General features: G+C 54.8%; 9 protein-coding genes across 9 annotated transcripts; 5 read left to right on the forward strand and 4 right to left on the reverse strand.

Moving 5' to 3' along the window:
- Window positions 1-1,867, reverse strand: SODALDRAFT_374835 (fructose-bisphosphate aldolase; the record flags this gene model as incomplete). The annotated part of the gene is made up of 8 exons (XM_028614705.1): window positions 1-336; window positions 422-661; window positions 744-909; window positions 1,009-1,039; window positions 1,116-1,278; window positions 1,333-1,491; window positions 1,569-1,639; window positions 1,754-1,867. 8 exons carry the CDS (start codon window positions 1,865-1,867, stop codon window positions 192-194), a joined length of 1,089 nt encoding a protein of 362 aa, XP_028470318.1. The 3' UTR covers window positions 1-191.
- A 61-nt stretch (window positions 1,868-1,928) lies between these two features.
- SODALDRAFT_354671 (hypothetical protein) lies at window positions 1,929-3,720 on the forward strand (the record flags this gene model as incomplete). Its single annotated transcript, XM_028613750.1, has 7 exons — window positions 1,929-2,016; window positions 2,109-2,136; window positions 2,518-2,846; window positions 2,897-2,983; window positions 3,059-3,241; window positions 3,390-3,506; window positions 3,578-3,720. The coding sequence occupies 7 exons, from the start codon at window positions 1,929-1,931 to the stop codon at window positions 3,718-3,720; spliced, it is 975 nt and encodes a 324-aa protein (XP_028470319.1).
- A 78-nt stretch (window positions 3,721-3,798) lies between these two features.
- SODALDRAFT_354672 (thiolase-like protein) lies at window positions 3,799-6,300 on the reverse strand (the record flags this gene model as incomplete). Its single annotated transcript, XM_028613751.1, has 6 exons — window positions 3,799-5,101; window positions 5,187-5,414; window positions 5,598-5,623; window positions 5,683-5,731; window positions 6,137-6,200; window positions 6,273-6,300. The coding sequence occupies 6 exons, from the start codon at window positions 6,298-6,300 to the stop codon at window positions 3,799-3,801; spliced, it is 1,698 nt and encodes a 565-aa protein (XP_028470320.1).
- On the forward strand, window positions 6,205-7,124 carry SODALDRAFT_326676 (hypothetical protein). Its single transcript, XM_028610227.1, has one exon. The coding sequence runs from the start codon at window positions 6,589-6,591 to the stop codon at window positions 6,973-6,975; it is 387 nt and encodes a 128-aa protein (XP_028470321.1). The 5' UTR covers window positions 6,205-6,588; the 3' UTR covers window positions 6,976-7,124.
- Window positions 7,125-7,186: 62 nt separating this feature from the next.
- On the reverse strand, window positions 7,187-9,184 carry SODALDRAFT_336221 (TRAUB-domain-containing protein; the record flags this gene model as incomplete). Its single annotated transcript, XM_028612573.1, has 3 exons — window positions 7,187-8,906; window positions 8,969-9,065; window positions 9,136-9,184. 3 exons carry the CDS (start codon window positions 9,182-9,184, stop codon window positions 7,187-7,189), a joined length of 1,866 nt encoding a protein of 621 aa, XP_028470322.1.
- A 646-nt stretch (window positions 9,185-9,830) lies between these two features.
- On the forward strand, window positions 9,831-13,369 carry SODALDRAFT_341907 (fungal-specific transcription factor domain-containing protein). Its single transcript, XM_028613055.1, has 5 exons — window positions 9,831-10,387; window positions 10,531-10,547; window positions 10,655-11,756; window positions 11,853-12,119; window positions 12,256-13,369. The coding sequence occupies exons 1-5, from the start codon at window positions 10,001-10,003 to the stop codon at window positions 12,997-12,999; spliced, it is 2,517 nt and encodes an 838-aa protein (XP_028470323.1). The 5' UTR covers window positions 9,831-10,000; the 3' UTR covers window positions 13,000-13,369.
- On the forward strand, window positions 13,220-13,882 carry SODALDRAFT_287840 (hypothetical protein). Its single transcript, XM_028608581.1, has one exon. The coding sequence runs from the start codon at window positions 13,495-13,497 to the stop codon at window positions 13,798-13,800; it is 306 nt and encodes a 101-aa protein (XP_028470324.1). The 5' UTR covers window positions 13,220-13,494; the 3' UTR covers window positions 13,801-13,882.
- A 1,576-nt stretch (window positions 13,883-15,458) lies between these two features.
- On the forward strand, window positions 15,459-16,297 carry SODALDRAFT_347481 (hypothetical protein; the record flags this gene model as incomplete). The annotated part of the gene is made up of 2 exons (XM_028613309.1): window positions 15,459-15,799; window positions 15,896-16,297. The coding sequence occupies exons 1-2, from the start codon at window positions 15,758-15,760 to the stop codon at window positions 16,295-16,297; spliced, it is 444 nt and encodes a 147-aa protein (XP_028470325.1). The 5' UTR covers window positions 15,459-15,757.
- A 407-nt stretch (window positions 16,298-16,704) lies between these two features.
- Window positions 16,705-18,881, reverse strand: SODALDRAFT_336223 (allantoate permease; the record flags this gene model as incomplete). The annotated part of the gene is made up of 6 exons (XM_028612574.1): window positions 16,705-17,416; window positions 17,536-17,721; window positions 17,803-17,967; window positions 18,041-18,234; window positions 18,302-18,349; window positions 18,585-18,881. The coding sequence occupies 6 exons, from the start codon at window positions 18,879-18,881 to the stop codon at window positions 16,705-16,707; spliced, it is 1,602 nt and encodes a 533-aa protein (XP_028470326.1).
- Between the last annotated feature and the right edge of the window lie 178 nt (window positions 18,882-19,059).

Genomic DNA, 19,059 nt, shown 5'->3' on the forward strand with positions numbered 1-19,059 from the left:
GGTTGGGTTTCTTCTTCTTTTCTTTCCTCAGGCTAACAACGTCTGGTATCCGTATCCTACCGTTGTTCCTCCCAACAACATATCTGCCGAGTCCCGTTGACGACAAGTCAAATTCATCAAGTCGTGACTTCCTCTCTCTTTCCCCTCATCCTGCACCTCTCTGCACCCGTCTATTCCAAGCTTTGGTGAATTTACAAAACGCCGGCGGCACCGAAGTGGTCCAGGGCCTCCTTGACACGCGTGGTCATGGTCTTCTCCGACTCGCGCACCCAGACACGAGGGTCGTACTTCTTCTTGTTGGGCTTATCCGCGCCCTCGGGGTTTCCGACCTGGCTCCTGCGACGGGGGTCAGTATGAAAGATCGGACTTTAAGCGGTGCCGCGCCACCCGGACACAAGACAGGGGCAAAGTAGGTACGCACTTCAGGTACTCGATGTTCTTCGTGACGTAGTCGCGAACACCGGTGAGATAGGCCCACTGCAGATCGGTATCGAGGTTGACCTTGACGACGCCATGGCTGATGGCCTCCTTGAACTCCTCGAGAGACGAACCGGAACCGCCGTGGAAGACGAAGAAGACGGGCTTCTTGTCGTTGTTACCGAGCTTCTCCGAGACGAAAGTCTGGTGCTTGCCAAGCAGCTCGGGGTGGAGCTTGACATTGCTGTGAAATTGTTGTTAGTGACCACGGTTTTCAAGAGCGGCGAAGATATTATGTCATTGGACGCGAAGAGGCTTAGGCTTACCCAGGCTTGTAGACGCCGTGGACGTTACCGAAGCCGGCAGCGATAGAGAAGTAGGGGCTGATGGCGGAGAGCGTCTTGTAGATTTCCCAGATATCCTCGGGCTGGGTGTAGAGCGAGTTGTTGTCGACATCCTCGTTGTTGACACCATCCTCCTCGCCGCCAGTGACTAGAAAGATATGTGAGCAGGACTGACCGCGCAACCACGGGAAGAGAGGAGATAAAAGACAGGGGAAAAGGGGGTCAGCCATTCAGAGGCGCGACTTACTGCCAATCTCCATCTCGAGCCACTGCTTCATCTGTTCGCCCACATTAGGTCAGTATATGAGGCACAGAAAGGGAACAAGACGACGAGCGAAATAGGAGACGACGTACGGGAGCAGCGCGCTTCAGGTACTTGGCGGTGGTCTCAATGTTGTACTGGACATCGTCCTCGCTGAGATCGATCATGTGGGAGGAGAAGAGAGGAGTGCCGGTCTTCTTGAACTCCGCCTCGTCGGCGTCAAGCATGCCGTCGAGCCATGGCAGCAGCTTCTTACTGTTTCAGACGTGTCAGTACTCGCTAACCGAGTCCGAAACTGTGCCAACGTACGCGCAATGGTCGGTGTGAAGAACGACGGGGACGCCGTAGATGGGAGCGATGGAGCGGATGTAGTGCGCCGCGGCAACGGCACCGGCGACGGAAGCCTCCTGCTTCTCGGCGCTGTTGGCGACACCCTTGCCAGCGAAGAAGGCGGCACCACCCTGGGACCTGAAATTGTAGTTAGAATCAAGGAAGTTACTTCTCTAGTGGTTCACTTTCGCGGATCGATTGAGGGCCGAACGCACGTCTGCAGGATGATAGGGGACTTGGAGTCGCGAGCGGCTTCGAGGGTAGCGACGACAGTGGAAGAAGAGGTCTAGCGAAAAGAAACAGATAAGCTGTTAGCGGTTTTCCACCCAAGGACCATATCGCATCGGAAAAAGAAGAAAAAAAGGGAAGATGGGATTGGGAAGACAAGATTGAGACATACCACGTTGACGGCAGGAATAGCGAAGCCCTTCTCCCTGGCGTAGGTGAAAAGCTTCATGACATCATCGCCGTAGATGACGCCGGGCTTGAGATTGAGGTCGGAAAGGACACCCATGTTGACTGTGTGATGTGAAGGAAGCTAGAGCAGTTGTGAGTAACGGTTGAAGAAGAAGAAGATGGATGATGATGATGATGATGATGATGTTGATGTTGATGGCGGGGTAGCGAGAACAATGGAACAGAGGAATCAACACGATGTAGGATGTGGAATCGGAGGAAGACTTACCGAGAAATATCTTGAATACCCCAGAAAGAATTGGTTATAAGCAAAATGGATTGAGCTTTTTTGTTTGCAGTGGACGATAAATGCAGAGAGGTGATGGTGTGAGTTATGTTTTCTATCGACGCGAGTTCAGAGGGATTTCTGGTAAAGCTGAGGAGGGGTCAAGGGGTCGAGGGGCCAGAATGAAAGTGGAGCATAGGTATGACGGTGCAGCTGGGGCGTACAATGTACTTCCTCGCTGTAGCACTAAAAGTGGCTGGATGGGTCTTTTGTAGCTCGGTAAAGTCACTCTCCAAGCAATTTATAGCCCCGAGATACTTCTCATTCGCTAGGGTGCATTTATCACTCGTACCCACCTGTGCTCCACACGTACGAGGTAGAGGTATCGATTACCTACTGTAATTTAGAGTACGTTGTAATCTCCCAGATCCCGCTAATAATTAATTATCACTTTGACGTCAACAAAACGGCCCCGATTCCAGCCGTCAACGTATTTTTCCGCCTGTAGCCAGCTGGAAATCCCATGAAAACCGACTTGTCGTCCGCCATGTTCAGAATTTTCTCAATGAGCGTTCATTGAAACTCTCCGAAGTCGGACGGCGCCCCGAATTATTTGTTCTCTTACGAAATGAATTGACCATCGTGGATATCATATCGCACATTGGCGAGAAGAAAGAAACCTTTGCCCAACCAACGGGGAGGGGAGAAAAGGTCAGCTCATGGCACTGCGTCCAAGCTTGGATCTCGTGGGTGATTCTTCATGAGCTTCTTCACTCCCCCGTCCCGAGCCGAGAGGGCCCATACTCATCCCGTGGAGGCTAGCAAGAGAATTACCTAGAAAATGCCGTACAACGGTTCGAGCTTCGAATCGTATTCCGGGGACGAGACCGAACCAATACCCGCAGTGGAAGACTATCACCGACCCTTCGACCAATGATGGTCTAGATCGTTTGCTAAAGACGAAATCGAGCCAAAAAAAGGGGGCCTACTAATTAGCTATTCTCTCCGACCTCACTACCCCAGGAATTACCGAACGTCGCCGGAAAGATGCGGAAGGAAACGGCGCTTCGACGACCCAGCATCTCCATTTCTCATCTCCGGACATTGCTCTAGTCTTGGACTTGGGAATTCGCGAAGATTCCTTGTTGGCCATCAAACGATATCTTAAGCTGGCCGGTCGCTTGGGAACCACCTCGGGTCTTCTCGGTTGATACCGGCGATACCCATAACTATCCCATCATAGAGCTCTGTCCGGCCGGATAATCTTTGGCCGTTACCATGACGTCGTTCCTAGCCCTATCGATGTTTCGCCCGAACGGCGCTCGCCGCCTCGGATGACAGACATTACATACAGTACACACCTCCAAGACGGACCATAACGCCCATATCACAACATCTATCGCCTTCTATCACCATCTCTCGACCTCGTATTCGGGTTCCTTCCCTTTCCTCTTCCTGCCAAGGCTTTACTGTTGTGGTGCCGGCAAAACCTAAGAATTATGTCTTTCTTTGACCGGGCCAACCAACCACTCTATGTGCGAGTAACACCTTCCTCGCTCGTGTATCCATTGCTCATCGTGACTCGTGCTGCGCCTGTCCTCTACCTCTACCTCTACCTCTACCTCTACCTCTACCTCTACCTCTACCTCTACCTCTACCTCTACCTCTACTTAATATTTAGCTAACAATAATACATACCCGCTACCGCCAACAACGCCCACGCCATGCATAATATACGAAGTTAACGTCATTCGCCGGTGCGGCTAGTCGAGATCTAACTGCTCCAGCTCCTCGGCAATGAAGGCATCATCGCGAGCCCGTCCCCGTCTCTGTTCCAGGTGTCGTGTCCCGCCGGCACCGGTGCCAGCGGCGGGGCGGGAAGCGATGTCTTCCATCCCGGACCCTGCCGCGGTGTATCCCATCGAATTCGCATCCTCATCCAACTCGCTCCGGCTCCCCTCGCTCTCCGTCTCGGGTGGCGTTTGAAGTCCCGCGGTGATATCTCTGGCCCCCAAATTCCGCTTCAGCATGCACATCTCCACGGTGATGCCCGGGCCGAACGCGCACCCGACCACGTAGTCGCGGACCCGGCCATCGGGCGCCAAGGCATCCATATCCTTATGCCGCAACCGGTCCATCACGCTGAAGATGGTGGCCGAGCTCGAGTTCCCGTGGTTGATGTACGTGTCGTAGCTTGCGCGCATGTGTGCCGGCACGATACGCATCGCCTTTTCCGCCATTGTCAGGATGGTCGCTCCACCGGGGTGCATCGCCCAGTCAAAGTCGTCGGGGTTGCGGTATGAAAGCGGCAACGCCGGGAGGGAGGCCAGCAAGTCCGCGAAGGTCGGCGGTACGACAGATGTGGCGAGTTTCGGGACCCGTGGGGAGAGCACCACTTTCCAACCCAGGGGATCCACGTCGAAGCCGAGGTCCTCGTCCGTGTCCGGTATGATCCTGTGTTGCCAGCCCAGCAGCTCGTATATGGGCTCGGCGGGAGGGTTCCGCCCGCTGGTACTGACGCCGATGCCGATACCGTTGCTCAGCACGGCGGCGCTGGCGCAATCGGAGAACAAGGCGAGGCCGATCCTCGTTTCCTGGTTCTGGTGGATGCTGTCTAGCTCGCTGCGCACCAGGGTGCTGCAGATCTCGAGCGTTACACAGAGCACGCGGGCCGGCTTGCCCCTCGCGGTGTGGCCGAGCGCCAGGTTGGCGGCTGTCCGGAGCACGGCTAGGCCGCCGCTGCACCCAATGCCGTGCAGCAGGAACTTCTCAACCGGGTGGGTGATGCCCAGTTCCTTGGCGACGTAGTGGTCGTAACCCGGGTTGGCACTGTCAGTGCATGTGTTCGAGACGATGTGGGTGATCTCGGAGAGGTCGATGCGGGCCTCATCGATGGCCTTCCTGGCGGCGCGCACGGCTAGCGGTACGCCCTCGCTGAGGAAGAGGGCGTGTAGCTCGGCTATGGAGGGGGCTTTGTCTTGGTTCACGATCGGGTGGTCCGGGGTGCCGATGGAGGATCGCGTCTCGATGCCCGTGAACCGATTAATAGAGAGGACTTTCGACATGCTGTTGGAAAAGAATACCACAACGGGAGGTATCTCGTCAGCGGAAACGGGCGTGGTGGTTTTGGCTCGTACGGATTGATTCTTACGGCGCTGATTCCGGATAGTATCTCTTCCTGAGGATCTCCAGGCAACCTGACTCCAGTTTGTGAGGCGGATATTGAGTGCCCATGCCGATAATGGAGAGTCCAAGCTCCCCAAACGTATCGGGAGCTGACATGACGGTGGAAGGGCGGACGAGGTAGGTAGACAGGTAATAAGACGCAAGATAAGGTGAGGATGTCCAAGTCGTTTTGCCGCTAGATGCCGAATCGCCTCTTCAGAGCTGTGTGTATATGTATCCGTGATATGGCCTCGTCTTCTTCAGGTGTAGATGTGAACAAGAGAGCTGCAGCGAGGCAGGAAATTAGGGAGGAGCACGAGGCGGGCAACGTGGGTGAAAGCAGGAAGGACATCAAAAAGCCGAAGGCAGCAATTGGTTATTAATTAAGCCATGGGACAAGACGACGACGTAGGACGGGAGGAGCTGATGCAGGGGTTGGTTACATGTGATGAGGGCTGCGTTTTAGAATGAACCTAACAAACGTCAGCATAGACGGAAGCCACTATGGAGCTGTCATTGAACTCGGTGCCTCTGTGTTTTTCAGGGCATGTACAATGTAGGTAGTACATTCTCGGGGGCAAAGTAAATACACCTTGTAAGTGGAATATTCTCAGTTGACCATGTCCCGGCATTTTGTTCCCCAGAAAGTGAGGTAGACGTACACCGCACGTCATGCATAACATCCCGCTCTCTCCCAGATAGGAAGGAGATGTGCAAGTATCTCTTTTATGTGCCTTTTTCTATTTATTTAAGAAAATAAATAAGTAAATTCGTTCGCAGAAGGTGTTGCGGCCTTTACCATGCAAGTCGCAAGGGTTGAGTTGGAAGGACTCGCGTTCCTGACGAGAAGGCCGGATTGGCGAAGTTCGTCCATAAGGTACCTTAGGTAGGTACTTGGTCAGAGGTCTAAACCAAGGACACAGTACCTATAGGTACATCTCAACTGCACTGAAAACTGTCGATGACGCGTAGATGTTGGACGTTTTCAAGAAAGAAGTATCTATCACATGTCGGTACCTTAGGTAGACTTGAAAGGGCGCAAGTCAGGGTCCGGTATCTCGTCAGTTCATACTGTCGGAGGGGTTGTTTTGTTGCTGCATGGCGAATGATCAATTCCAGGGCCGGGATGCCCTACGAAGTACACTACATTCCAACTCCTGGCCCCCCCCCCCATTTCGCTCTTATGTCGAATTAGCTTTCTGACGGCCGACACTCCGTCGCAAGCTTAGTCTAAGCAGAACCAGAGATCAACTACCACTCGGCCGGATCCGAGCATCACCATCACCTCGACCCCAGGCCCGGAGATCATTGCCCTCTTCATCCATCCCGATCATCATAGGGAAAACCTCCTCCTGGAAATGCGGCCGACAGCTCTCCCGTGGCGTAAAATGCCCTTCCTTCTTCACGCAACCGTCGAAACCGCCGCCGCCATCTCCTTTATTTCCCACCCGGACTCGCAGCTACCGAGGCCCGTCTCATCTTCCCCCGCCGCCCGCCTCATCCTGGAATCCCTGGGCGGCCTCTTGCTCTCGACCAACCTCATCTGCCTCATCTTCCTTGTGCGCCCTGTCTTCGATGAAACGAGCCGGCTCGTGGCCGCTTCGTTGGCTTTCTGGCACGTCTGGGCTTGTCGTCGCGCTTGGGTACGGCTGACGACCGACAAGGTGGCCGAGTCGGGCACTACTCCCGCGCGCACATTCGGGGGACCGGCTGTGCATCTAGGGGTGCATGTTGTTTTGTTGGGTTCGTTGCTGAGTGCTGCTGTCGTGAGCTAGGGAAAGGGGAGAGGAGGCGTAGTCGAGCACCAATGGACCAATGCGAAATCGAGCGTCGAGTTGGAAGTTGGTCAAGAGGCAGCAAGCTCATGTCACCATCATGATCTCTATTTTCCTTGAAATCAAATGCCCCAAACAAGATTATCTGGTATTGTGTCCAAGGTCCCCTCCCAATTCGCCAAGTAATGCATGCAACATGTACAGAAGGATGTTAGTTCCTGAACAACCGCAGCCCTTCCTCCTCGGCGTTCACAGCATCCATCTCCTCATCCGACGCGCCTCCCTCGGCGAGCTCCATCTTCTGTCCAAACAGGGTGCCGAACAACCTGTCGATGGCATCCTGTTCCCACGTCCGCCGGTCCTCGGGCGCCATGAAGTTCTGCAGTTTCTCATGGATATTGAACCGAAGTTTACGACCTTTGCTCGCCCGCCGGTCTACCTGCTTCTTCACCTTGGCGTCTTTCATCGCCGCCGCCCACCGCACCGTCGCGACGGCTCCGCTCGTTGCCGCACCGGACGTCTCGTCCGCCGTACGTTGGTCCACCAACTCCTTGAGGAGTAGCTGGTAGAAATCGGCATCGTCGTAGATGGTCGCGTCTTCGTTGACCTTCTTCGCCACCTGTAGCGGCGCGCAGGACCGTGGAGTCCGCGCGCGCTTCAGGAGGCGGTCGGAATTCACCAGCTGATCCTCGAGGGTCGCGACTAGTGATTGCCGCGACGCGATGAGATTGCGGCTCTTTACCTCGACTGTCGTGCTCTTGGTCTTGTTCGCCCAGGTCTCCAGTACCTTCTTCCGCTGTTTCGACGCCCGCTCCTCGGTGTCTTGTAGTTCTTGCCACAGGGTTTCTGAGGTATTGTCCTCCGTGTCGCGCTTGCGCTTCTCGCCTACCATGGGAGCGGGTACTATGCTGGCGCGGACGCTGTCAAGGGTGGCAAGAAGCTGAAGGGCCGCTTCCTCGGCCGCTTGATACGGTGTCGAGTCCTTGTCATCCGCGTCCTCCCCGTCAAAGGCAGAGAAGGAATTGGTGGCCACAAGCGCCTTTTGAAGTCTGATACGAAGGTTGAGGAGTCCGTCGAAGACTTTCCGTTGCTGGCGCACGGCCTGGCCCTTTTTCGCATCTTGCTGTGCCGCGGCCGTTATACTGGCCACAAGCGCCTTTTGGCCTTCGTTCATCAGCCTGCGCTGCTCGGCACGGGCATCGCTTTCGCTGCCTTTAGATGGGCGGGCCTTGGGATGATCGTCGTCTTCCTCGTCGTCCTCGTCGTCCTCGTCGGTGTTGTCCTCCTCGTCCTCCTCCTGTTCAGACTCCGATTCATCGTCGCCGACGATGAAGCCGTCCAAATCACTGGCCTCGTCCATATCATGGTCATCTTCATCGTCGTCCTCGTCATCGTCATCATCATCTTGGCTGGCAGACTGGTCCGTCTCCTCCTCCGCCTCCGTGTCTAGGAGACCTGCACCGCCGATGTCCTCATCGCCATCTTCTGTCTCTTCCTCATCCTCCTGATCGAGTCCACCGTTGTCCGATTCTTCTCCGGAAGAGGATATGAAGTCTGCAGCGACAGGTCGCTTTTTCCTCTTCACAGCCCCGTCTCTGGGCTTTGAGCTGCCGCGAAAGACAAAGTCTCTGAGGTCTCCATCGTCGCTCTCTACTAGAGCATTGTCACTGTCGATTTCTGCGTCTTCGTCCGCACTGGCTTGATCGGCTGCAAGGTCGGCGGTTTCCGGGTCGTCGTATTCCTCCTCCGATTCATTGTCCTCGCCCTCGTCTTCGTCTTCCTCTCCGGAGTCCAATGCCTCGTGCGCATCTTCAAAGTCTTCACTGCCTTCTTGGCTCTCATCGCTGTCTTCGAGAGCCTGCCGACTAACCCGAGCACCGCGGTACTGAGGCCCTAACGAAACCGAGTCTTTCTGCCGGAGTTTGCTCTTGCTGGAACACACGTCAGTATCGCCTTCCACACCATGTGTCAACCTCTGGCTCTTAATGCATACCCAACATCCACGTAGTGCTCTGTGCCTGCTAGGTTAGCGGCTTCATCTTCACTTCCGCTGTCGCTGTCTGCTGGATGGTCGGTGTCTGGGTCGTAATCTGCAAGCGGCTTGTGGTCAGTCAAGGTTGGGTTGGCTAATGAATGAACACATCAGTTTCCATGGCATACCTTTAGGGGCCTTTTCATCCCATTGGGAAAACCTCTTGGGCATAGCCATGGCGCAAAAATCGTTTGGCTGTTGTTGAATGGTTTTCGTGCCTTTTCCGTCCCGTCGAAATTTCCTGTCGATCCCGCGTTCAAGAAACTTTTTGGCGGTGAGATCCGGCATAAAAAGAGCCATCCCACTCGACGATCACCTGCATGCTTAGTCAATCTATTACCTAAGGTACCTAAGGTATCCATAAGGTACTTCGTAGGTACGTACCTACGGTAGGGTACTCGCCAGTCGCGACGAAGGTAAGAGGTAGCCAGTGCACCACACTGTACACGTTCCTCGAATTGCTCCACACATAGGACAGTGTCAATAATGACACACGCTACTGCCAACTCGGAACATGTGGACCAACTCCACCGCAGCCATAAGGTACCGGCGGTACGTAGTACAAAGTAGGTACATTGACCATATCCGTGCAGCTCAAATGGCTTGCGTCGGTTGAAAGACAATCCCACTGACCTGCCCAGCTTAGCATCAAATATCTTATCAAGCAGGTGTCTGCATCTTCTGCCGCTCACGTGGAGGAAAGTCCCGAGCTCCCGGGTTAGCGCTACCTACGGTAGGTATTTAGGGAACAGGTGAGGGGAGAAATACCTACATACAGACCAAGGTGGAGCATAAGGGCGTAAGCCATGCCAAGACAAGGATCACTCCGAGATCCCACCCTTCTCATCACCTTTTTGCGGTTGATCCCACCACGGCCCCTTCTTTCACCTCCCGCTCACCCAGGATGGCTGGTTTTCCATCTGAACCATTGCAACACCGTCTTCACTCCAGCCGCCGACGTGTCTGTCGCCGTTTCGCACGCCAGCCGAGACCATGGAGCAGATCGAGACGCAGGTCAGCGACCTTCGCTACTTGACAGAGGCGCCTGTCTCATTGCCTGCCGACCGACTGGGTCGCGGCCTCGGCGGCGTGGCCTTCGGCGCAGCTCTACCTAACCAATCGTCAGCAGCCGCAACGGCACCAGCAGCACCGGCGCCAGCATCAGCGCCAGCATCAGCAGCCTTACCAGGCCGATCCAATGCTAGCACGACCACGCGCTCAGGCCTTTCCGCGATCCCCGGAGACAATTCCGCCTTTCACATGACAGCCTCGCAGACAACATCAGATGCCGCTATTCGCAGCACAGGAGGGGGAAGCAACAAGAGAAAGTCCGAAGACGAGGGGTCTGGAGCAAGGCAACAGAGGAGCAAGCGCAATCGAGTGAGTCGCCCTGACTTTGTCCCGTACCCCTCTATCCATCCACCTATCCCTGTCTTATTGTGCTACGTTGGTTGCTCCCTCGTGGAATATGTCTGGCCCAAGACAGCTTCCTTGACTAAACGTTACATGAATTTGTTATCTAGTACATCTCCATCGCATGGTAAGCTGAAAGACCCGAACCCGCGCCGTCGAGTACTCGCCTCTTCTGTTCTCTCCGACAGGTTCTGGCCCGAAGATCCCCTGCTGACCCGCCCTCGATGGTTGTAGTAACGAATGCAAGAGACGAAAGATCAAGTGCAATGGCGAAACACCGTGCCAACGATGCGGCAACCTCAACCTCGCCTGTCTCTATGCGCCCAACTGTTGCTCCAATTCCTTCAAAGAGTCGGACGAGTACAGGCGCATGACGGACCAGTTGACTCGGCTGCAGGAGCAGATTGACGTCCTCTACCATGGCCTGGCCTCTCTACGTTCCGAAACGCTCTCCCTCGCTCCGATTCGGGACAGAAACCTGCCTCCCCCCTCCGGCAGTTTCGCTGGGTCCCCGGCAAGCACGTCGTCCTATTCACACTCCCATCGCCCCGAAATAACCCACGCCAGATTCCCCTCGTTCCGCGGACCGACAACCACTGCTTTCAGCCTCGACATCGCGAACAATACCATCAATACCATGGGCTATCGAAATCTCACAGAAGGGGACGAAGTTCATGGCGCATCGTCCGATAATGTCGGCGCCGGTGCGAATGTGCGCTTCCCTCCTGATACGACGACAGATCCGCTCTGGGAATACGGCAGGGACGAAATGATCCGCCTCTGTCGCGTACACGAAGACGAGCTGGGAATCATGTATCCGGTCCTGAGGGTGGACTCGGTCATCGAACATGCCAGGAAATTGACGGCCGTCATGGAAAGGGCGAGGATCCAGGGGACGGCACCGCCCGGTCTCGACGACGACAGTACGCTGCAGCTTAAAATGGTCATGTGCTGTGCGCTCGCCGTCGAGGGACACGGGCACAGCGAGCGGGCCGCCAAGCTGTACGACAGCATGGAGTCCATTATCAACAGGAAGCTCATGGCCGAGCCCTGCGACGTCAAGAGCCTCCCCGTCCTGGCGGTGTTGGCCGGCTACAGGTTCGTGTCCAATAACGAGGTCCTCGCTTGGAGAGTGGTCGGCCAGGTGGCCAGGTTATGTCTAGAATCCGGGATCCACCAAAGAGCTGGCCTCATGAAGATCGAAAACGACGAAGAACGGAGAAATGCTCTCCATTGCTTCTGGTCGGCGTACGTGTTAGATCGGCGATGGGCCTTCGCCACAGGTCTTCCTTACACCGTTCAGGACGAGGATCTAGATCCCGAACTCCCCATGCCGGTAAGACTCCCTGTGGAACCCCCCTTCCCCGGTTCCTTTGCTGCAACTCTGTGCTGTCCATATACATTTTCCCACTCACGCCATGGTGCTTTGTAGGAAGAGTATCCCTTCCTCGTGGCGATGATATCCTACTCCAGATTGTCTGCCAAGGTATGGCGGCAAGTGGCTCACTCCGGCCCCGTACTGGCGCGGGAGCATCGGCAACAAGACTTGGAACAGCTGGACCGAGAGATCATACAGTGGTATGACCGCGTTCCCGAGGAGGTGAAGCTACGCCGCTGGGACAAGGAGAACCCGTTAATCTCCACACCCTCGTACAACCTCCAACGACTACGCGTCTGGACCTACCTTCGTCTGAACCAGGTAAGAAAGTTGCTCATGGCTCGTGCTTTATTGTCGCCGTCATGTCTTTGAGTGGCCAGGGACAGGGATTCTGTTGACTTGACGCCGGGGTGGTGTGGGTGTGGGTGTGGTGTGGGTGTGGTGCTGACTTGGCCAGATTCGTACCTGGCTCTACACGCCGATTCTCTACAGTGCCACAAGCATTATGGGAAACCTGCAACAGGCGCAGCTCGTCGTCGACCTAGCCAAGGACACCATCCGGTACCTGAGCCACCTGAACACTACGACGAATTTCTACCGCAAACTCCAAGTCTTCTACCATCAATTCCTGAGCTCGGCCATCGCCGTCTTATTCCTGGCTTCGGTACACGCGCCCGTGGAGTTCAGCTCGGCGTGCCGGAAGGAGTTCTACCTGGGCTTGGAGCTGGTCAAGGACCTGTCTGCCAAGAGCTGGGTGTCCCAACGGCTGTGGCGGACCATTAGCGCGCTGAAAGAGGTTGCTCCGCGCATCGGGCTCAGGCAGCATGAAGACGACGATGCGCACGGCACGCCGGCTCTCACGATGGCGGGCCTTGCCACGGGACGCCATGGCGCGAACAGTCCCGCGTCCATCAGTCCCTTCGGCCGAGGGTCCGTGGTGTCGACGCCCGGCGCAGGCCCGCCGCAGCAGAGCACCCCGCGGATGGACAGGTTGCCGTCGCCCGACAACGGCGTCCGTCTCCAGAGCGAGATGAGCCGGATATACGAGGGGTACGTAGGCGTCCAGAGCCTGGCGTCCGACCAGGACGGCGGGGGCACGGTCACCGGGGGCATTCGGACCCCCAACTCGGCTGGCGGTCCTGGCAACCCGTTTACGTCTGCCGATGCCACTGTGTTTCAACACTTCAGGGAGATGTTCTAGGTTCCCAACGATTGAAGATGGCTTATATGTCTATTGAGTCTTCTGCCGATTTGGACTGCTAGCTTGGGATGACGCTCGCTCGATTCGTCTGACCTTGACGGGACTGGAGTGCAGAAGAGTCATGACGAGGAAGAGATAGTCCCTTCCAGGGCTCGGGACTCTTCCCACCCAAGAACCAGAAGATTGAAGTCGACACGCCAGTGCAGTTCAGTAAGTACACGCTTGGTCCTCCGAGTCCCGTCAATCAGCCGACTCGTGATATATTCCCGGGCTTAAAACATTCCACACGTTGTCGTGACTCCAGTTGACATTGAGATAGTACCTACCGGATTTCCCTCTTTTGTCTGTGGCTTATTCTTCCCCAGACATCGTGGCTAATCTATCGGGCCTACTTGTCTCTTTCTCGTTAAGGTGGTACAGTTCCCGCGCTGGCAGTGCCTGGCTGTGGTGTCCGTGGACCTGGGGCTCGAGAGTCGAGGTGACGGCGACAACCATATGAATGGCCGAAAAGCTGTGATGAGGAAAGCCCCCCTTGAGTTGCGAGGGCCCTCCAGAGTAATATTAAAGTCGGCGATTCGGATTGGCTCTGGAAACAATCATAACATCGAGGCACTTGAAGAAGCGAGGTACAATGCCGAGAGTCTCTTACCCTCCGGTAGGACCGGTACCTTAGGGGACTTTGCTGTCCTGGAACTTGTGTGTATATTATTTACACTTGTACTGCAATATACACACAAGTACCTGGTGAAAACGGATAGGTTCTTCGCTAGACCGAGGAGGATTATGCGGATATTTGGCTGAAATGTAATCCGGGGATCGATCGACGCAGGTGTTCTCATCATTGTCAGATAAGCCACTGTAAAGAGTCAGCCAACCCGAAGTTTACTCCTTGATGGTCTATTCTATTTGTACAGTGGCGTGGCTCAACACTAATTTCGAGTCAGATCCGACATTTCCACCAACGCGTTCGAACGCGTTACACTTACAACAGCCCTCTATCTTCAAACAGCCGTAACACAGGATACTCATTGGGACCGACTCGGAATTATTGTTATCCGACTGTAAAGCGTGATAGTTCAGCCGAACCTGGCTTGAGGTCTCTAGTGTACTTTGTACTACACGTGTACAAGCTCGCTGGATCCCCCCCTCCTCTTTGAACCCCACCATCTTTGATCCCCGCATTTCCCCTAAATCTCGGGATTCCGGGAACGCCACGCCTGTTTCCCCAACGCCGCCCCACGGACCACTTTGCCACTTTGTTTGCATCCTAAGTCGCCCATTGGCTAATGAATTAGAGCAGGTTGTGTGCCTTCCCCAGGCCCCAAGCCCCGGCAAGGACGTTGGCAACGTTCTATACCTATACCAGAAAGGCCCGTATAATGACACTCCTCTTTGCTATTGATGTGAATCGTGATTATGATCCCAACAGTTAACACGGAGTCTCCTTAACACGTATGCGTACTGCGTATCGGTCTGAAATCTTCCATACTACGCCCAAAAGTACCTTCACTGGACCCTGTGCCAGGTGGACTGTGGCACCGTGGCACCAAAACTCTGGGCTACGAAGTAGGTGGACAGTGCGTGCAGCAGCCAATACGATGCTCCCTTGCTCACCGCTGGCCGACCCTTTTAGGAAGGGATCCACATGCAGTAGGCTTGACAGCTTCACACCAAGTGACCAGTTGCCCAGAGAAGTGGAGAGAGGGAAAGAAGAGGCAAACTCGTCATACTGGTCAGTGCAATCTGGCAATCAATGAGTGATAGGGAAAACGGCAATTCCTGCAATATCTGCCGCATGAGGTCATACGTATGATCCGTGAACAGTGGCTCTAGTCATACGAAGTACACGTACGGATACAACTCCTAAGATATGGGCAAGATACTGGGACTCTCTCCATCGCGGTGAAAGGACGGTCTACTGCCGAGAATGCGGCATGCCACTTGGCCCAAGTTAAGATGTGTCGAACATAACAGTGATTCAGTGATGATGTTGTCTGGGCGACGTCGCTTAGGTCCTAGGATGCCCGCTTTTTGAGAGAAATAAGCCCTAGCATAAGGATGAACCACGGTTCGCCCGACGCACTAGGATCTTTGTTCAGGTGCCGGAATACGAGTCCTTCAGCCCTTGGCGTCTGCAGCCCTGGGGCCTATTTCACTGGGCATTCCTCCACCGTATGCCCAAAATCGGACTGATCGGCGAGACGATGCGGTCGACAACCGACATATCGTGCGTTCTTTTTTGGGGGGGGGGGGAGTCCGAGCCGGGGATTCTGCTTTGCATCCAGGATCCCATGCGGTTTCCAATAGCAAACCGAGTAGGAGAAAATGACAATACCAAGGCCAATAAGTAATAAGCAATACATAGAGGCTAATTAATACCGCTCTTGGCCCGGGGGAAAGTGGCGACCGCATGCGGCATGTGCTGTTGGATTGTCGACAAACATAATTCTGACGGAAGCCTGAGACTGAGAGTATACAAATAAGGTATAAATAAGCCCAGCTACATGGCAAGAAAAGGCATGTACAAAGTCAAAGCACTGGATTTTTCACTTTAATCCATTAGCTAATCCCATCGCCCAAGTTATATAATATTGTTTATTATTTATTATATTATACACCGATCCCTCCGATCCCCTGGACCCCTTCATCATCACCTTCCCGCTTCCATCTCAATTGCCTGATTCTCGGTATCAACCGTCCCTTACCTTACCTCACCTTATTCTGAACAACGAAAAGAATCAAGAAGCCATCCGGCATCATGCGCACCAACTTCCTTGTCTCGGGCATCCTTGCGGCCTGTGTCAGTGTCACCGCAGCCCCTACCTTGACCTCACCATCATCCGCTGCCCTCTCCCCGCGCCAAAACGACAACTCATCTCCACCTTCTCCCTTCCAGAACTGGCACGCCACCGACTTCACGTGGGGCTCATCGCCCGGCGGCACGGCGGGCACACTCCACCTGGCAGCCGAGGAGGGCTATTTCGAAGGCGCGCCCGGGTTCAACGTCGTCTGCCACCCTATCATGGTGCAGCGCGGGTGGACGCCGTGCCGGGCACCTGACAACAGCGAGCTTCCGCGTGGGAACCGCGTCGACATCATCTGGACCTCGGGCCCCGTGCAGGGACGCTTCTACTTGGGCGCCGCGCATATCTTCGAGATTGCCAAGTGCGGGTCGTGGGTGAACGCCACGGCGAGGACGGATATCGAAGTCCCCCGGCCGCCGCAGGCGGGCGCGAGCTTTGAGTTCCCTGTTACGCATTTGGCTGTGAGCGGGACGGAGCCACCTTTGTCGGAGTAGTAATTGTTATGTTGTGGTTTCATCTTTCTTTCCTTACATATATCGTGCAATGTTTCCAAAGGCGGTGGATGAATTACGCAGCAACTGGGGGGGGGTCAGGGTGGAATGTAATTATTTCGGAAACTATTACTTCTTTCGATCCAGGGCCATTCATTGTTTCACACATAATTGAATCTTTTCTTCTATTTCCAATCTCCCGAGCTTCCTCTTATAGCACAGGTCTTGCATGGCTCGTCCATCGGCTCGGGTCATAGCGAGCGGCTACTCTCTAGAATCATCCTCCTAAGTTGCTTCTGGCTCAGAAGTCACTGTCAGAACCAGACATCATATACTATATGAGCAAGCTGAGAGGGGCAGCGCTGGGGATTCGCCGTCCTGGCCAGTTCTCCAACGCAGCCGAGTCTCCCTTAATGCGCAAACCGGAAATCCAACCTCTTCATCCCCTCGTCCGTCGTGTTGAGCTGGTAGTCCTCCTGGTCCTCCTTCGTCATGGCTGCCCATTTCCTATCGCGCACCCTGTTGCGCCAGATATAAAACGCCTTGACTCCGTAAAAGAGCACAATGTTGCAGCAGCAAATGCCCAGCAGAATCTTGTTGCCACGGCGGTAGAGCGGCTTGTCGTCCTCGCGGTAGATGTTGGACGCGACGATGTTGCCGCTCTGCACGAACATGTTGTACAACGCCGCGCTGACGGCGCGGGTGCGCACCGAGTTGCTGTTCTTGGCGTTCCACCCCACCAGGATGGCGTGGCAGTACGGGTAACTCAGGAGGCCCGTCAGCAGCGCGTAGCGGATCCAGGGGCTGGCGTCGGCGCGGAGCACCACCAGCGGGACTAGCCAGGCAAAGATCCAGATGTTGGAGAGGGAGGACACCGAGGCGCGCTCGCGCACTCTTTCCGAAAACCAGGAGAGGATGAGCAGGTTGACGGCGAACAGGAACTGGGAGGGCATCGCGAGGAGGTTGGCTTCGAATACGGAGAAGCCAAGTTGTCGTAGGATGTATGATAGGTACGTGGCTGGCGGCGCCGGCGGGATGTACGCTGTCAGTCCGATCAGGTAGAGTGGCCACTGTTCCCAGTCCTTGATGGCGAGCCACAGCAGCTTTCCTCCGACACCCTGTCTGTAGTTTTTATATCGTCGTGTCAGTATATCTTGACAATATATACTGACAAAGGTGTAGTAGAATCCACTTTCGGCACGGCGCAACCCGAGGCCCGACGTCCTCCCCCCTGAACTCACCTGTTGTTCATGTCTCCCTTGCTGGGATCGTCTCGTAGCAGTCGGTTGACCAGAATCAGCTCTTCCTCTTCTGTGAACCAGCCTTTCTTCCCCCTGAACCAGTTTGCTGTTTGGCACGGACCGGGAGGCATGAGTCCCCAGGAGAGAATGCCGACAATAACTGTGGCGATACCTTCTAGTAGGAAGCTGGCGTGGGTAATATCAGTGACGAGAGACTTAAAAGTAAAGTGAAGTGGCCCCAGATTCAGGGGGCTGGTGTTCACTCACAGCCACCTCCAACCTCCCCATCCCAAAATACCTCTCATCTGTAGGACACCCGCCGCAACTAGGGACCCTAGGATGTTAGACGTGCTGAGTGCCGTCCAGAACCACGCCAACCTCACGGGAAGCTCATTGGACTTGTAGAAATAGGTGAGATATAAGACGACGTCCCTGGATTGAGGTTAGCGTCAGCCTGAGCAAGAAATCAAGCAGAAAGAGGAAAAGAGATATCAGAACTACTCACGGAATAAAACCACCCATGAGCAATCCAAGCAGGCATTTAATGGCATAAAACCCAGCTCGATTGGTGAGGAAGGCCTGTGATCCGGCCACTATGGACCAACCCACCATGATCGTTGGAATCCATCTATCAGCTCCCAGCCTCTTACTGACAAGACCGCTTGGCAGCTCGGCCGCAAGGAAAGAGACGAGAAAGATCTTTCACCTTGTAAGTACTTCTTCATTCTTGTGGCTCCAGGGACAGGGAGAATTAGGTGCCACTAACCGTTTGACCATAGTTAAAATCGTTCGTGTCCATGCCCAACTCGGGAAGCTGTATTTTGTCAAAACGAGGCTTTAATTCTGAGCAACTCCTGGCGGGGAGTGACTGACCATGTCGTCAGAAATGGCTCTGTTGATGTTCTTCCGATGAATATCTAGAGACACGAACATAATCCATGCCCATAGCATGATTCGCAAGTCGATCTGCCACAGGACAAACCGCAGGTTAGCAACCGATTCTCAGAGCCTGAACATCAGAATACAAGAAAGAGAGGGGAATGAGAAACCTTTTTGACAAGCCTTCTCTCCTTATCGGCCGTCCATTGAAATTTAGGATCGAAACGGCGTCGGTTCTCATAGCCGGCACGCTCGTACACCTTCCGCCAGTAATCCGCAGCACTCGGCTCCGAAAACACGTGGTCTTCCGTCGAGCCCAACCCCTTGGGGCTGACGGCTTTTACCTCTCCACTGTCCGATGGAGGAGAACTAGTTGCGCCGTCCAGCGATTTCTCGCTATACGCCGTCTTGGTGTCCTGCTTCGGCGTGGCCTCGAACGGCGCCCCAGACGGAGGCTTACCGGCCATGGCGACAACTGTGGCTTGCTTGCACACTGGGACAATGTATCAAAACTGGACCGTTTGAAGCAGCAGCCGGACGCTTCGTTTCTGTTGTATGACACCGGATGTGCGTGTACGGTGTGTGTGGCATTGATGGCATATGAATTGAGCACCTCCGCGGAGCTTGCACATGGCTCTTTATACC

Source organism: Sodiomyces alkalinus, assembly GCF_003711515.1.
Source record: "Sodiomyces alkalinus F11 unplaced genomic scaffold SODALscaffold_1, whole genome shotgun sequence".
NCBI classification, from domain to species: domain Eukaryota; kingdom Fungi; phylum Ascomycota; class Sordariomycetes; order Glomerellales; family Plectosphaerellaceae; genus Sodiomyces; species Sodiomyces alkalinus.

Excerpts from the sequence above, each read along its gene's own strand:
- SODALDRAFT_326676 (XM_028610227.1), top strand. The coding sequence starts at position 6,589 with ATGCCCTTCCTTCTTCACGCAACCGTCGAAACCGCCGCCGCCATCTCC.
- SODALDRAFT_341907 (XM_028613055.1), top strand. The coding sequence starts at position 10,001 with ATGGAGCAGATCGAGACGCAGGTCAGCGACCTTCGCTACTTGACAGAG. Across the intron at positions 11,757-11,852 it reads ATCCCGAACTCCCCATGCCG|GAAGAGTATCCCTTCCTCGT; the intron begins GTAAGACTCCCT and ends GGTGCTTTGTAG. Across the intron at positions 12,120-12,255 it reads CCTACCTTCGTCTGAACCAG|ATTCGTACCTGGCTCTACAC; the intron begins GTAAGAAAGTTG and ends TGACTTGGCCAG.
- SODALDRAFT_287840 (XM_028608581.1), top strand. The coding sequence starts at position 13,495 with ATGAATGGCCGAAAAGCTGTGATGAGGAAAGCCCCCCTTGAGTTGCGA.